Source organism: Lissotriton vulgaris, chromosome 5 (assembly GCF_964263255.1).
Source record: "Lissotriton vulgaris chromosome 5, aLisVul1.2, whole genome shotgun sequence".
Taxonomy (NCBI): Eukaryota; Metazoa; Chordata; class Amphibia; order Caudata; family Salamandridae; genus Lissotriton; species Lissotriton vulgaris.
Window position 1 is genome coordinate 192,423,013 of NC_141693.1, and position 15,366 is coordinate 192,438,378.

The window sequence follows — 15,366 nt, forward strand, 5'->3', positions numbered from 1 at the left end:
TTCAATATACTGAACAGAAACTGAGTAGAAAGGCAGAGTTTTGTGTCTGGCTGAAATTAAACAAAGTCCATGTATTGCAGTCTACATATAAACATGAAACAGAAGGCAAAGTTGTAGCAAAATCCACAGCCCTAGACATCAAACGGTAACATAGAAATGTAGCATCTGTGGAATTTTCTTCCAAGTACAGTACACACTTAAAAATGATTAATGGCAACTGATAGTCTCACACCTGTTAAAGATAATTGTATCCAATCATGAGTTGTAGCCAAAGTGTTCAGAATGCTAAATTAATCCAGAAAGCTGTTTACAATCTGAAAAACAGCATGAATTGACAAACACCATACACTTTTATCCTCAGGTTGATTACATCTGAGGTAATCCCATTCTCTGTGGCCCTGCACGGATTAAAACAGCCCTGGTATGGATCGAGGAGAGGGTAGGTCTAAACGCTTTTGGAAAAGTAAAGTGCCAGATTGTCCTGATTGCACTTGGGTGAGAGAGCAATCTAAGAAATAGGACGAAAATAGGATGGGTTCGTTGGGTGGAAGGCTGGTATTTTCTTCATCTCAGTATTGGCATCTTTGTTGTTGAAAGAGCATGTTTCAGTGTTACATGGAAGTCACTCTGCATCATAGGTAAGTCTCACAATGTTGATTGGAAAATTCTTGTTATTTTAGGGAAATACTTAAGAATTCATGAAAAACCCAATGCTCTAAATGCAGCGTTTTACTGGTCAGTCTCACAGCGTATTTAATGGTATTACAAACTAAGCATTAGAGTGTTCTTAGTGGCAGAGGGAAGTATGGAAGGTTTGTCAGTATTTTCATATATACGTACTGTACTGTGCATACTGTACCAAAAGTCACAGAGTGATACAGGTAAATAACTCATTGTTAAATATGTCTTACATGGTTTTAACAGATAGACACACAGCTTTTTCAGGAATCTGCAAAAATGCACCTTGTGTTAAATTGTAGTCTTTCATGGTTAGAAGGATGTCATCTAAAGGTATCTCTAAGTTTAAAGTTTTCAGGCAGTTCACTCAGGGTTACATAGAGGTCGTGCAGTGCTGCACAGAATTCGCTCAATGTTACAGTGAAATCTTTATGATTTATATTCACTTAATTTCTACTAAAGAAATATTACTTCTGTATTAGAAAAAGTAGGGCAGAACTTTAAAAATAAAGACTCATTTGGATAAATGTACATTGTTGAAAAGTCTTAGCTTCAATTCCAGTTGGGAACTTCTGGTTTGACTTGGATTAATCAGTGTAACTAAATGCTGCCAAAGGTCTAAATAGGACGGAACTTCATTTCGCATGTTTTATAGGAATAGCGGTACCCTTTTCCTGAGCTCCAGTTAATACCATCAGCGTAGGTGGTTTGTGTGCCAGCAAGGTACAGTCCATTGAGATTGGCGTCGTGACAGACTCCGTACCACCAGCCTCCCTTATAGAGTCCAGCACAGCTGCCTTCATACACATCGTTGTCTTGGTCTTTGGTTGAGAATGGCTGGTTCAGGTGAACAGAAAGGGAATTTCCTATAAAACGAGAAGGACAGTTTATTTCTTTAAATGGTACTAATGTTTTAAAACAGTGATTTTACATACACACACAAACATGCATTCACACACACATGTCTGCTAATACACACACAATATGCCACCATGCTCCTGATTTTCAAAAGTGAGTTTCTGCTCTCTGGGGAGTTAAAAATGAAAACCTAATAAAGGTTAATTTACTAGAAGGATTTATATAAATAGATTTTGATTCCTATACATTGCCTGCATTTTCCATGAATGTGGTTATTTATTTCATAAATTTCCAAACCAAATTAAATTTTTGCTAGGTTAATTCACTAGTTCACTATAAGGATTCATATAAATAGATTTTGATTCCTATACTTTGCCTGCATTTTCTGGAGTCTGGAGGTGTGGCTGAAGGAGACGTTGGAGATTGCAGAGAAGATGGGATCCAGGGTGTGGCTGGAGGAGTGGGTGGGCATTGTCACGAGCTGTCTGAGTCCGAGGTTGGCGAGGTTGTCGATCAGGGTGATGGAGTTGGTGTCGTTGTTGTTTTCGAGGTGAAAGTTCAGGTCTCCTAGGAGGATGTGGTCCATGGAGGCGAGGGTGTGCGTGTTGACGAAGTCGGCGATGGAGTCGCTAAGCTATGGTCAGGGTCCGGGAGGTCTGTAGCTCAGGGTTCCTCTGAGGCTGGTGTTGGGATCGGTGTGGATCTGGAAGTGCAGGTGTTTGGCGTTATTGAGGGTGTCGTCGGAGTTGGTAGAGACCTTGAGGGTGGACTTGTGGACAATGGCGATTCCTCCTCCCACTCCATTGGTACAGTCTCTGCGGGTGATCTTGTAGCCATCTGGGATGGCTATGGTGATGTAGGGTGCTAAGGAGTCATTCATCCAGGTCTCTGTCAGGAAGGCGACATCTGGGGAGGATGTGTCGAGCAGGTCCCAGAGTTCGACGGCGTGTTTGCATGCATAGTGGGTGTTCAGGAGTATGCAACTGAGGTGGTTGGGTCCTGTTCTGGTGGGCGGATTGGCGGCTCTGGTGCTGGTAAAGCTGCAGTTTCGGCAGGAGTAGGGTCCTTGGGTGCGCTGAAAGCAAGTGGGTTCTTGTCCGGTTTTGAGAGTCTGGAGGGTGTTGGCATCGTAGCAGGCGTTCGCGGGGGCTAGAGGTTCTGGCGCTGGGCGCGGTCCAGGCGTGGTCAGGTGCAGACGGGCTTGCCTTAGGCACAGCAGCCGCCATAAGAAGGGGAGGTGGGAGGGAGGAGCAGCTGGGAGGGGGGAGTGGGCGAATGGACGACCGGGATGGGCGGGGCGCAGGGGACGCAGCTGCGGGAAAATGGGAGGGAGGAACGGCGAAAGGGAAACTGAAGGCAAAGGGGCACAAAAGAAGGGGAATAAAAAGACGATCACAGAAATAATTAACAACAGTGCAAATACCAGAAAAGACAGCAAAACAAAATACAGTGCAAAACCAGTAAGCAAACCTACGGCCTACCACTGGCCACCAGGGATGAGGCGCAGGTGGTAGCCTGCGGGTGGAGGCGAGCCTCGAACTCAATCAGCAGGACCAGCAGCTGGGCACAGAGCATGGACATAGACAGGTGGAGTTGTGCGGCGTAGGGAGCTACCTGCCTGGAGCAACCTGCCTGGAAACATTGTACTGCCAGACAGAAGCCCTGCTGCGCACTATGTCATGTAACGTGTGACCACAGCCTTCTCTTTAACTTGTGCCACTGCATGCTGCTGACATCTCAGGAACCTCAGATAAGTGGACAACAACAGCCACAACAACAGCCGTAACCACCGCCCCCAAAAGGGGCGGTCCAGGAAATCGAGCTTCCTGCAGAGGAAGAAGAAGAGCAAGCCACTCTTCCAGAAGATCCATTGTCTTCCAGATCTCCAGCAAGGAAAAGGAGGGTTAGTCTTCTGCAAGCCCCCTTCTGATGATCTAGATGCCACATGGAAGCCACCAGTCCAGTCTGAGAGTGAGACACGCCACAAGACAAGGCTAGGGAAAAGGAATGTTCCAGAAAGCCTAAGAGTTATGGAGGTATATGTAGGAGAAGAGGATGATAACGAGCCAATCATCATGGACATTAGTCCCGCCCCAGTGGAGACAGACATTACCCCATCCCAAATTGCAGTGAGGGATGTGGTATAGATACAACCAACACAGATACCACCAACACCACCTCCAGCTTCCATATTTCGAAAAGGCCTGGCAGCGACCTACATCCACCACAACAACCTCAGTGGAAGTTGGTACTACAGAGAGTCAAACATCACGCCCACTTACCGCTTCATCTGACATTGCAAGTGGCACCAGCAGCGCCAGAAAATTCACCTCCCCAGTTTGGGACCTTTTTCGGTTAGCAGGAAGGAGGTGAACATTGCTGTATGCTCCATTTGTGGACAAGGGGTTAGTCAGGGTAAGCGTGGTACAAACTATGGTACTGGAGGGCAAATAACCCATCCGAGAAAACACCACTTGATCCAGTGTGAGGCACACCTTAGCGGCCAATAAACTGCACGTGTTGTTGGTGGAGCGGATGAAGAAGTAGATCCGATCACGGTGGAAGGTGAACAAGAGGGAGTCATTTACTCTGTTACTCAAACCAGCCCTGTCCCCAGCAGTGCAGTGGTTCTGCTCACATTATCATCAGTAACATCACACTGGCACAAGAGTCAGGTTGAGAAACCAAGGGGCCAAGGCAACAGGATACTGCAATGAAGAAACATACATTGAGCCTAACATCTGGCATCAAGAAGTCACCTGCATCAGTGGCACCAGAAAAGAAAAATATCTAGTCTACTATTCTCAGCATGTTTAGGTCGGAGGGGAAGTACGAATGCAACCACCCAACAGCACGTTTGTACAATGCAAAGCAGGCTAAAATGGTAGCACTGGACCTCCTCCCTTTTTTCTTTTGTGGAAGGGGTGGGTTTTATTGAATTTGTAGCAGCCATCTGCTCGAAATGGAAGGTTCCCACCGGGTCCTGTTTCACCAGAGTTGCTGTTCCAGCGCTACATCACAATGTGCTGGAATTGCTTGGACAAGCTTTGCAGCAGAGTGCTGTTCACACTACTACAGACATGTGGACCAGTTGCCAAGCCACTGATGACATGTGCATCACTGTGCACTGAATCTCTTTTGTGAGTTTTAGAGAAAAGATATCTGCAGGTGTTGACACTGCTGAGATTTTTAATGCCGATCGGAAACATGCAACTGTAGCCATGTTCGCCATGGAGAAATCTCATACTGCTGCAAACATTTTGGAAGACTTTGACAGCAAGGTCTTTGACTGGCTGCGACCAAGAGGGCTTAACATTGGATTTGTTGCCACGGACAATGGCAGTAATATAGTGAAGGCCATGGCCGATTGTGGCTATTTCAGGGTCCTGTGTTAGGTGGACTGCATTAACATCATTGTTCAAGACTTTCTGAAAAAAGAAGACAGAGTCATCAACTTGATAACCACCTGCAAAAGAATCTGCACCGATTTCAGACATTCTTTTAAAGCCCGGAAGTAGCTGATGATCATTCAATGTGATAATAGAATGCCAGTTAAAGCACTCATCTAGGAGGTGCCAACACGTTGGAACTCAACGTTGGATCTCAACTTATTACATTCTTGAACATCTGTTAAACAGTACAGACAAATCAATGAATATGTCATTCAAAGAGAGGATGCTACTGTTAAGGCATGATAATTGAGATGGACCAATGGGGCCTAGCTAAATGCCTGACAGAGATGCTACCTCCTTTCGAGGTCTTCACACGTGTAGTCAGCAAGGAGAATTATACTATGGGCCAAGCTATCCCATTGTTGCACATGCTACAGGAACAGCTGAAGAGGGTGTCTGCAATGTACGCAGGTGTGAAGGAAAAAAGAAGCATATGAGTTGGTAGAGAGGTTAACCCTTCACATATCTGAAAATATAAGGGTGCAAAGAGGCACTGTGTCATCCAGCCATTACATCTGTGCCAAAATTCTGGATCCACAGTACAAACAATTACTGCACACTTTCATTCCTTTTTCAGATGAGGATGTTGCCAATTACAAAACTTGGATAGCTGTGGAAGCCAGTCATCTGGAAAAGGAACGGGTGGGAATTAGAGGCTTGTTACTTCAGGGCACAACAAGTACGGCAAGGCAGTCGGTTTCAAGTTCAACTTCAGAGCCTGAGGGCAGTGCAGTTGGTTCATAGCAGCCAAAACCACCAACAACACCAAAAAAAACATCAACAACAACAGGAGCATCAGCCCTAAAATCAGCACAGGAATGGTTTCTACAGCAAGGGCGTAAGTCCAGTGCTGAGGCAAAGGTAAAAGATGCTGAGCAAAGTGGAGCAACCATGGGCATTGACCAGATGGTCCAGGCCTATCTGGATGACCCAACAGAGGTCTATTTGGATCAAAATCCATTGCTGTATTGGTATGGGAAAAGGCGCTGATGGCCAGTGATCAGCAGGCTATCTGGCTTGCCCTTACACAAGTGTCTCTTCTGAGCGTTTTTTCAGTGCTGCTGGTTCCGCTCTAAGAGTGAGAAGGACCAGTCTCAGGCCCCAAAACAGGTCATGGAAGTAGTGTGTTAGGTAACCTACTTCTGGGCGAACCACCAGAGAATGAGGACGAGGTCAACTTCCCCGACAACTAGGTTTTTGAGGCGACTCAAGTTACTTATTTTCTTCCTTTTTGAAACACAAAAAAACATATCTGAGGAACAGCATTTACTTTATTATTTGTGTGTGTTACTGTCTTTCTGGTTCACAAATCCATCCCGACCGTCTTACTCTTTTTTTATTGGTGAACTGGAGTTGCAACTGCAGTCAGTGAAGACGTAACTAGTGGTCCACTCCTCCTGACTCTCCCTAATGCAATTTCTCTCACGCCGGACATTAGATAGAAACAAATGTGAAATGTGTGCCTGCTTCCAAACCTGGGCCCTGACTATATATATCCTTTCTGAGCCTAGAGGGACTGCCCCGGAAGAACAGGTAAATTATGGCATGCATTGCATGCTGAGTGATTGTTGTTTGTTGTGCATGATGTCTACTATTCTGAATCTACTCGCCAAAAAAGTGACTCAAGTCAATCTTTCCCTTCTTGTTGTTCAATAACAAAATTGTACTACTGCAGACCATTCCATTGCATTTTTGAGTTGGGAGTCGGGACGAGTCTTGAGTCTGGACTCTGGAGGACTCACTCGGGAACTCGGGAGTCAGGAAACTGTCGGTACAGAGTTGGGCACCATACCATACTCGTAATCAGAGTCAAGAGGATCAGAGATGATTGATGGAATGAATAACTCAGGGCATGAAGTGGCCTAAAGGTAAACAACAACACCAGACCAGACATACATGTCTGTGTAGTGGTGGTGGTGTGAATGACAGTGGTGCATCGATTTTTTTAAACTTAATTTGGAAAATGGTATGTTGCTGTGTGTGTGTGTGCGTGCTGAGTGCTACTGCTGCGCTGTCTAGCTCAAATTCGGAGCTAAGTGGAGGTTGGGTCGGGGGCTTGTTCCTGTTGTTGGAGGTAACTAACCGCCAGAAATGGACATGATTTAGCCATGCCGCCTCTGAAAGTCTTCTTGTTGCACTTCTCCTTAATTATGCAATTTAACTTTTCTCCTTGATTTTTCAATATCCTTTTTGTTTTTCCATCTACAGGCCCTTTACCCTGCGCCATACTGGAAAAAAGAACTCACACTTACCTTGCCAAACCGCATCCGCCAGGCACCCAAAATTAACGTATGGACAGTCCAAGGAAGGATCAAAATGAATGAGGAGATGCAACTCCAAATTTGGCAAAAATATATCACAGTAACAATATCTTCTTCATTCGATTCATAAATGTTTTTCTTCAATCATTACAGCTATGTGTGTTGTTTGCTTATATTTTACTCCTACAGATATTTTATCTTAATTTGCTATCTTTCAAAGGAAGCCTGGTACAACAGAACATAATGTATGTATGTATTTTGGGTGTCTCTGGGGGCAGACAGGCAATTGCCTAATTAACATAATGCCCTATACTAGTCGTACCACTCCTCATGATGCATGCATTTCCTTTTTCTCCCACTACAGATTTATGATGGTCAGCTGCCAAGATGAATGTGTTGTCCATGAATATGAGTCGTAATAACGCGTACAAATACAAGTACCATTACAATGCGTGTATTAGTACGCATTGACAATTACAAGATACCATTACTATGCAAAAAGCTTTACCACAAGAATGCCTTTACCACGCATGCCATTACAACGCAAACACATGCGTGATAAGGTATAGTTGTGGTAAAAGTTTCTAAGGTAAGTGACATTCCTCTCACTACATTTATACTACCCAGCATGACCCCCTTCACTACCTAAACCCTAAAACACTATCCTACATACACATACACCACAACACTACCCTAAAAGCTAAAACACAACCCCCAGCACGACCCCCTACACAAAACAAACACCACTACACCACCCTAAGCCCTAAAATACCACCCCAGTACAACCCCCGACCCCCAGTCCTCTCCCAACGCTCAAACACTACCCAGCATGACCCCATACACTCCCCTAAACCCTAAAACACTACCCTACACTACCCATATACCACACTACTCTAAACCCTAAAACACTACCCCCAGCACAACCCCCTACACTACACAAACACCACAACACTACCCTAACCCCTAAGACTCAACTCCCAGCATGATCCCCTACAATACACAACCACTACACTACCCTACACCCTAAACTACCCCAGCATGACCCCCCGATCCGCAGTCCAGTCCCTACACTAAAAACACTACCCAGCACAACCTCCCTACATTACCCTAAACCCTAAAATACTACTCTACACATACACCACAACACTACCCTCAACCCTAAAACATTACCCACAGCATCACCCCCTACACTACACAAACACCACAACACTACCCTAAACCCTAAAATACTACCCCAGCACAACCTCCTACACTACACATACACCACAACACTACCCTAAACCCTAAAACACAACCCCCTACACTACACAAACGCCACTACACTACAAGAAACCCTTAAAAAATAAACCCCACCCCACGCCAAATCCACCTTACCTCTCTCTCCTAATGGTTCCTCTCCCCTCCTGGGACCTTCTTCACTTCGTCTCCGAGGGGCAGTGCATGTCATTGTGAGGAAACAGCCTCAGTTTCCTCACAACAACATGGATCTTTTTTTTGTTTTTACTTCGCATGTGAATACCTTTACAATGAAATTCATGATTTTGTAAAGACATGCATGGTATTTGCACATGGGAAGTAAAAAAAGTATAGAAATTACTTTGCGTTGTTCAACACATGCATGGTAATGCATGCGTTGTAATGGTATATGAAGTAATGACTATGAACTAATGGCTGTTTACCGTTGTCCATGTGTAGTGTTTGTCTTTGTCAAACTTTTCCCTCAAACCCCCCCTTCCCAACCATTCATCAAACCCTAACCCTCTTCCCCCGGGCTGTGTGATTTATGTTGAGGTGTGACTAAATTAAATTTATACCAATAATTGATCACACACTTGTTGGGGTGGATGTGGTGAAAGCAACACTAACTCAAGGCTGGGTGAGGATCTTCTTCTTGCCCACCCATGCGGAGTATTTGCTATTCAATTTGTTTTCCAGAGGAACATAATCCATCATATTTATTTGCCGGCATTGATTCATCATCCTTCCCGCACTAAAGGTTACGCTTGTCCACTTCATAGGTCGAGTCTTCTTCAGTTTGTTACTTGTACTTGGTTATCCCTGCCACCATTATGTTTTATTTTACTTTAGCATTGCTTATCATCATCATGGTTTCTTCTTGTGTACTGTACTTCTACTACTCGTTCCCAAGTCTCCCTCAAGCGACTGGCTGTGTTTCATTTTGTTTTTTTGCAAATGCTACTGTAATGTCTACTATTACTACCACCATAGCAAACCATCATCACCATGCAGCCATTGCTTCGCCTAATGTATAAATAAACTTCAATCACAGGTAAGACAAGAAGTTTGGGGAGGCATATTTAATAATATTGAAATTAATTCATTAATTCACACACCCACACCCTTCCAAGTCCATAGGGGTTTTAGTTGCAGACTGCATAGACTAGGAGGAGAGACTGACAGTACTAGTAGGACAAGTCACAAGTGGGGGTACTGCCTCTATCTGTTGGTGTGTTACACTATCAGCAGAATATTTCAATCAAAAACTGGCTGCGGCCCTGCAGCAGCAAATGAAACCATGTGAAGGAAAAGAGTAACGCCCCCACAAAACATTTACATCATATGTAAAATATAAATAATTTATTCCCCAAGCAAAATAAACTAATGAAAAAACTCACAACGCCTGACCCACCCCTCTCCCTAACCCCAACCAATGTCTATAAGAGTCCAAAGTCCACTCGATTGTCCATAAATAAAAATAAACCCCAACTTTTACCCAACGCCCAATTCCCACCCACCAAAAAAAGATTAAATAAGGGGCAAGGCGAAGGAGTTCTAGCGGCGGGCTCGCCGGTTACTCCCCGGGCCTTTATTCGCTCCTCTAGGCGTGCCACCCAGAGAAGCAGGCCGCTCTTGAATGCTTTAGAGTTGCATGCACAAGGGTGGGCAGTAGTGGTCAAAGAAGTGAAGCGGGCGGCTGCCAGACCACCGCGCTGTACCACTGGAGGCACTGGGGGGGCGCCTGGCTGGGGCCCGGGGCATTGGAGGAGGCTGCAGCTGCTGCCATCTCCCCCTCCTCCTCCGCCAGATTCACCAGCCGCCGATATGTACGGATGGCCTCCAGCTTCCGTTGCGGAGCCATGGCTGCTAACTCCTTCCAGTTTGATAGTGGTTTTAGTTGAGAAGGAGTACCTATATTAAAAAAGAAAAAAGACAATTGTAACCATTACTCTTGCAAAGAAGTAACACAAAATTCATTATGCACATAACATTTTTGTGTCACCAGTACCACTAGCAAGCACATTACATAACATTTGTGATATCCTCCCACTTCCTTGGCCTTTAACATTTTTGGGAGTTTCAGGCATTACTACTAGGCACTATTAGTAGTAACCCTGGGCGTAGGACTATGCTATGCTGGTGGAGCGTGCGTAGTTTGCGCTTCTACGTGAATTGCACGTTCGACTGTTCAAGAACGTGTAGCGTAGCAGGCATTTTTTGCTGGCTTGCGGTCCTCAACGTCAAGTTGGCGACTGCGAGCGAGCAAAATCAACCTCCTGGCAAGACTTTTTCCTCGTTCGCGATCAGCAACTGCAAGTTGCCGATCGCGAGCATGGCAAATTTACCTCCCGGCGAGATTCTCAACACGGGGAGGTCAGGTTTCTCATTGTGAGTGGTAGCGTATGCTTGTGATCGCTCGCGATGAGAAACTACCAGTCCGTGTTGAGAAAGCTGTTGCTCGAGTACAAATCTACTCGAGCTGCAGAAAACAACCGCTTGCACTGTACAAGATGCCGTTTGCAATGATTGCACAGTGCAGACAAGCAACCGGCACTGTGCAATCAGTGCGAACAGCATTTTCCCTACCGCACTACGCAATTCATGCAGCTACGCGCAGCTTGCATAGTGCAAAGTGCACTTCATGTAGCTACACGTAGTGCTACTATGCAAACTAAGCCCAGGGTTAATTAGTGACAAGACTTCTTCTTCTCTCTCTCTTCTTTAGCTAAATTAACCTTGTAGGCATGCCAGCTCAGTCAGCTTTCACCCTAGACAGACATACTCATGTCGCAGACTCACATTATTTTTTATTTACTACTGTCTGCAGTTGGGGCAGCTGTAGTCCACAACTACGCAATTATCTTATTTTTCTATTATGGCCATACTCTGTTACATCAAAGGCACCTGCACAATTTCACTTTCACCCTGACTACTACAACAAGGCAGATGATATCTGATCCCAATGATCATTGATTATATATGGGACGACATGAGGTACTATTGATTGATTGTGTAACCATGCAGCCGACAGGCCCCCCACGGCAGGCTGACACCGTGGAAAATGACATAGGTAGGGAGTGGACCTCGGAGTCGGAGAGAGGCGATTGACAATGGGTGGGTATGGGTACATACATACACAATATATATCCTGTGCTTACAAACTACTGTGAGTCAAGGGAGTATTCTGAAATACAACCTTGAATTAAAAACCTTGGAAAAAAACAGTCCTTGTTTCTCTTCCCAGCGATTTTTCCATCTATTGCTCTTCTAGCATTATATATTTTTTAATTCCAATCTCCTTGGCTTTGCTACTCTGGCACAGTTTAATTTTGTTTTACATTGTCTTCATCCAGTGACAGTCTCCACCTATGCTATGATAATTTAATTCCATCCAGGCATCCATTAATTCAAAGTAAACATGGCTATCATTCTTCTTAACTGCTTAACAAACCTCTCACCAACAACATACATTTGTAAAAAATTTTAAACCACCACCGATGCGTCCTTCCTTGCTTGCCTTTGAGACGGACCCATCAAACCCCCGGGAGGATTCCTATCACCCATACAGTTTTACCCTACCAGGTAGGTGTAATGTTGTGAAAGCAGTAGCGCTAGGACTTGCGTGTCCACTTAGAGGTAGCGCCAAGGGTAGGCGGGCGGAAAGGAAGGAGTTAAAGGGGAAGAGCCAGTTCGAGGTTAGATCAGGAGTGGGGCAGACTTATGGAATAAAGAGAGTATACCCTCACAGCAGTGTCTGCATCCTGTGTGCCCAGCGTGACACTACAACTGGCGATGAAGGTGGACGCCGTACCTGCGTTGTGTCTGTGCCTGCTGCGGAGGACCGGTGCGTGCTGTGCGCTGTGAGGTATTTCGTGCGCAGTCCGCGAGCCCACCCCAGCTGCATCTGCGGAGGTGCGTCGTTGCTTGAGGGACGCCCGACTGCCCTGTGTGTGCTGTGACGGCCGGTGAACCGCGAGCTGGGAGCCCACCCCAGTCGCGCTGCCTGATGTCGTCGTCTGGAAGGGACTCCTGAACGCGAGCTGGAAGCCCACCCCAGTCGCGCTGCCTGCTGCGGAGGTCTGTGTGGGTAGCCCTCACCTGCTGTGAGCGGCAGGTATCCCGCAGCTGTCTCCGGTGAGTGTTACCGGCATTGCTGTGGTCCTAGTTGAGGCAGAGTATTTTCAAGCCTGCAGGATGTCAGGGTCTCCGTCGTCCCGACAGGATCAGGTGGCAGGCAGCACTGGTCTCATGGGTGTGCTAGGCGTGTCCTTTCTGTGCCCCCCAGAGCCAGTGACTCTTGAATCAGGCAGAGGCATCGGCCTCCGGTGGCAAGAATGGCTGGAGGACTTCCAAGATTTTATGAAAGGGTCGCACGTGACCAACGAAGGACAACAATTGATAGCGCTGCACAATCTAATAGGAAAAGAAGTAGGGCAAATCATAAAAGAACTGCCAGCGGCTACTGCCTCCTCTTACTCTGATATGTGTGAAGCACTTAACAGGAAGTTTTTACACAAAAAGAATGTTGACTATGAGAGATACACGTTTAACCTGGCCTCGCAAGAGAAAGATGAACCTATGAGTGTATATATTACACGTCTAAGACGCCTGGCACGATATTGTGACTTTGATTCATTCTCGACAGAAGATGCCCTTCGACTAAGAATTATTGAAGGCTGTGTATCTGAATCGCTACGACGGAGACTATTAAAGAAAAGCTATTCGCTGGATGAAATTGAGGAAATGACACAGGTGCATGATCAGGCTGAGGAGCACGTGAAGTAAATGGAAGCCGGGAAAAGTGAAAAATACGAACAGGCTTTCAGACTTCAGTCTCGTAACACACGTAGACCGTCCCCTACGCCAACACGTTCCTCCAGATCCAAGACTCAACGTCACCCTGCAAGCTGTCGATGCCGCAGCTCGAGCCGCACCAACAAAAGACATGAACGACAACTCAAGTGTTATCGGTGTGGCTATGATTTTCCTCATCTGGACACGTGCCCGGCACTAGGTCAGAAATGTACAAAGTGTGGAAGGGACAATCATTTCGAAAATGTGTGCGGAACTTCTCGTAAAGAAGGACTGCGAGGCCACAGGAGCTCACCTCGCTCGTCGGGAAATCGCCACCATGCCAAAGCGGTACGAGATCATAGAGACTCGTCTACTGGGTCGTCACAGTCTAGCTGTCACACACGACGGACCTATCAGTCTCGACGTTCCTCGTCCAGAGAGTCCAGGCCACTATTACCTATCTCACACGACAGCGAAGAATACATATGCATGGTTGTGGACCCTGATAGACTAAAAAAATACCCACGGCTTGACATCAGAGTTGGCACCCACTGGACCACGTTTGTGCTAAATAGCGGAGACTCTCTCAATTACATACCGGTGGCCGAATATCGAAGAATGAAGACACCACCTCAGCTAAGTAAAACCCACGTACGAGTATACACATGGATGTCCAAGAAGCCACTCCCTTGACTTGGAAAGTTTCAAACAGATCTCACATATCAAAATCACACTATACAGGCTTACATTCATGTCATCGATGGGCCGGAAGCTGACTGCCTATTAAGCCTACCCACGGCTGAGCGATTAAAATTGGTGGACATTCTGTACAAAGTGGATGATGAACTTGACGTCGTTCAGAAGTTTCCCAAGCTATTTAATGGACTAGGAAAAATTACCAACTGTCAGATTCGGCTACAATGAACGAGTATCTCCAGTGGCTCAACACCATAGGAAGATTTCGTTCCATCTTCAATGAGCTGTGGAAATGGAGCTTCACGACCAGCTCAAAGCTGACATCATTGAGCGGACAGACGGACCAACTCCTTTGGTTTCTCCTGTGGTAGTAGTGCCCAAGAAGGGTGAAACCAACAATGTTTGTCTGTGTGTTGACATGAGGGCGCCCAACACCGCCATAGAGAGAGAGCGGCACCCAGGACCGCACATTAGTGACATGATTGCATCACTTAATGGGGCAAAGATATTTTCAAAGTTGGATCTCAACAAGGGGTACCATCAACTGGAGTTACAGGAACGGTCACGATACATCACGACCTTTTCAACTCACCTTTGCCTCTTCAGGTATAAGAGACTTAGTTTTGGTGTATCCTTGGCTCTGGAACGCGTCTGCCATGCCCGGATGGAGGCTAACCTTACCTTGAACAAAGACAAGTGCGAATTCCACAAACCAAATCTGAAATTCTTTGGACATATATTCTCAGGTGCGGGGATGAGACCTGACCCCGAAAAAGTGGCTGCCCTGAATGACACTCCGAGCCCTTGTGATGTGGGGGACGTACGTTCCTTTTTAGGGATGGCGAGATATTGTGCGCGATACATCAGGGACTATGCCACAATAACGTATCCCCTGAGGACACTTACTAAGCAAGGTCAACCGTTTCAGTGGTCCTCTTAGTGCGAACAAGCCTTCAACAACATCAAAAAGGCAGTCAACTCAGCTGAAAACATGGCATACTTTGACCGGAAGAAGAAAACGGAAATCACAGTGAATGCTAGTCCCGTAGGACTAGGAGCCATACTGGCCCAGTACGAGAGTGAAGGGGATCAGAGGTACATCATAGCGTATGCCAGCAGGAGACTAACGGAGACGGAGAGGGCTTATTCCCAGCCAGAAAAGGAGAGCTTGGCAGTGGTCTGGGCATGCGAGCATTTCCACATATTTATTTACGGAAAGCACTTTACGCTGATCACGGATCATCAAGCTCTAATCACCATCTTTGGCAATCCCCGGGCTAAGATGCCACCAAGAATTGAGAGATGGGTTCTTCGTCTTCAGGAATATACCTACACCATTGTCCGTAAGCCAGGGAAGGCGGCGAATCCTGCTGACTACATGTCTCGAC

The 15,366-nt window shown here is 46.1% G+C and overlaps 1 protein-coding gene across 1 annotated transcript in view; it reads right to left on the reverse strand.

Moving 5' to 3' along the window:
- Positions 1-1,171: 1,171 nt before the first annotated feature.
- Positions 1,172-15,366, reverse strand: part of LOC147710455 (ficolin-1-like) — an 844,448-nt gene continuing 830,253 nt past the window's right edge. Inside the window, exon 13 of the mRNA XM_086921142.1 lies at positions 1,172-1,544. Coding sequence (XP_086777268.1) covers positions 1,297-1,544 — 248 coding nt within the window. The 3' untranslated portion in view covers positions 1,172-1,296. The remainder of the gene's footprint in view (positions 1,545-15,366) is intronic.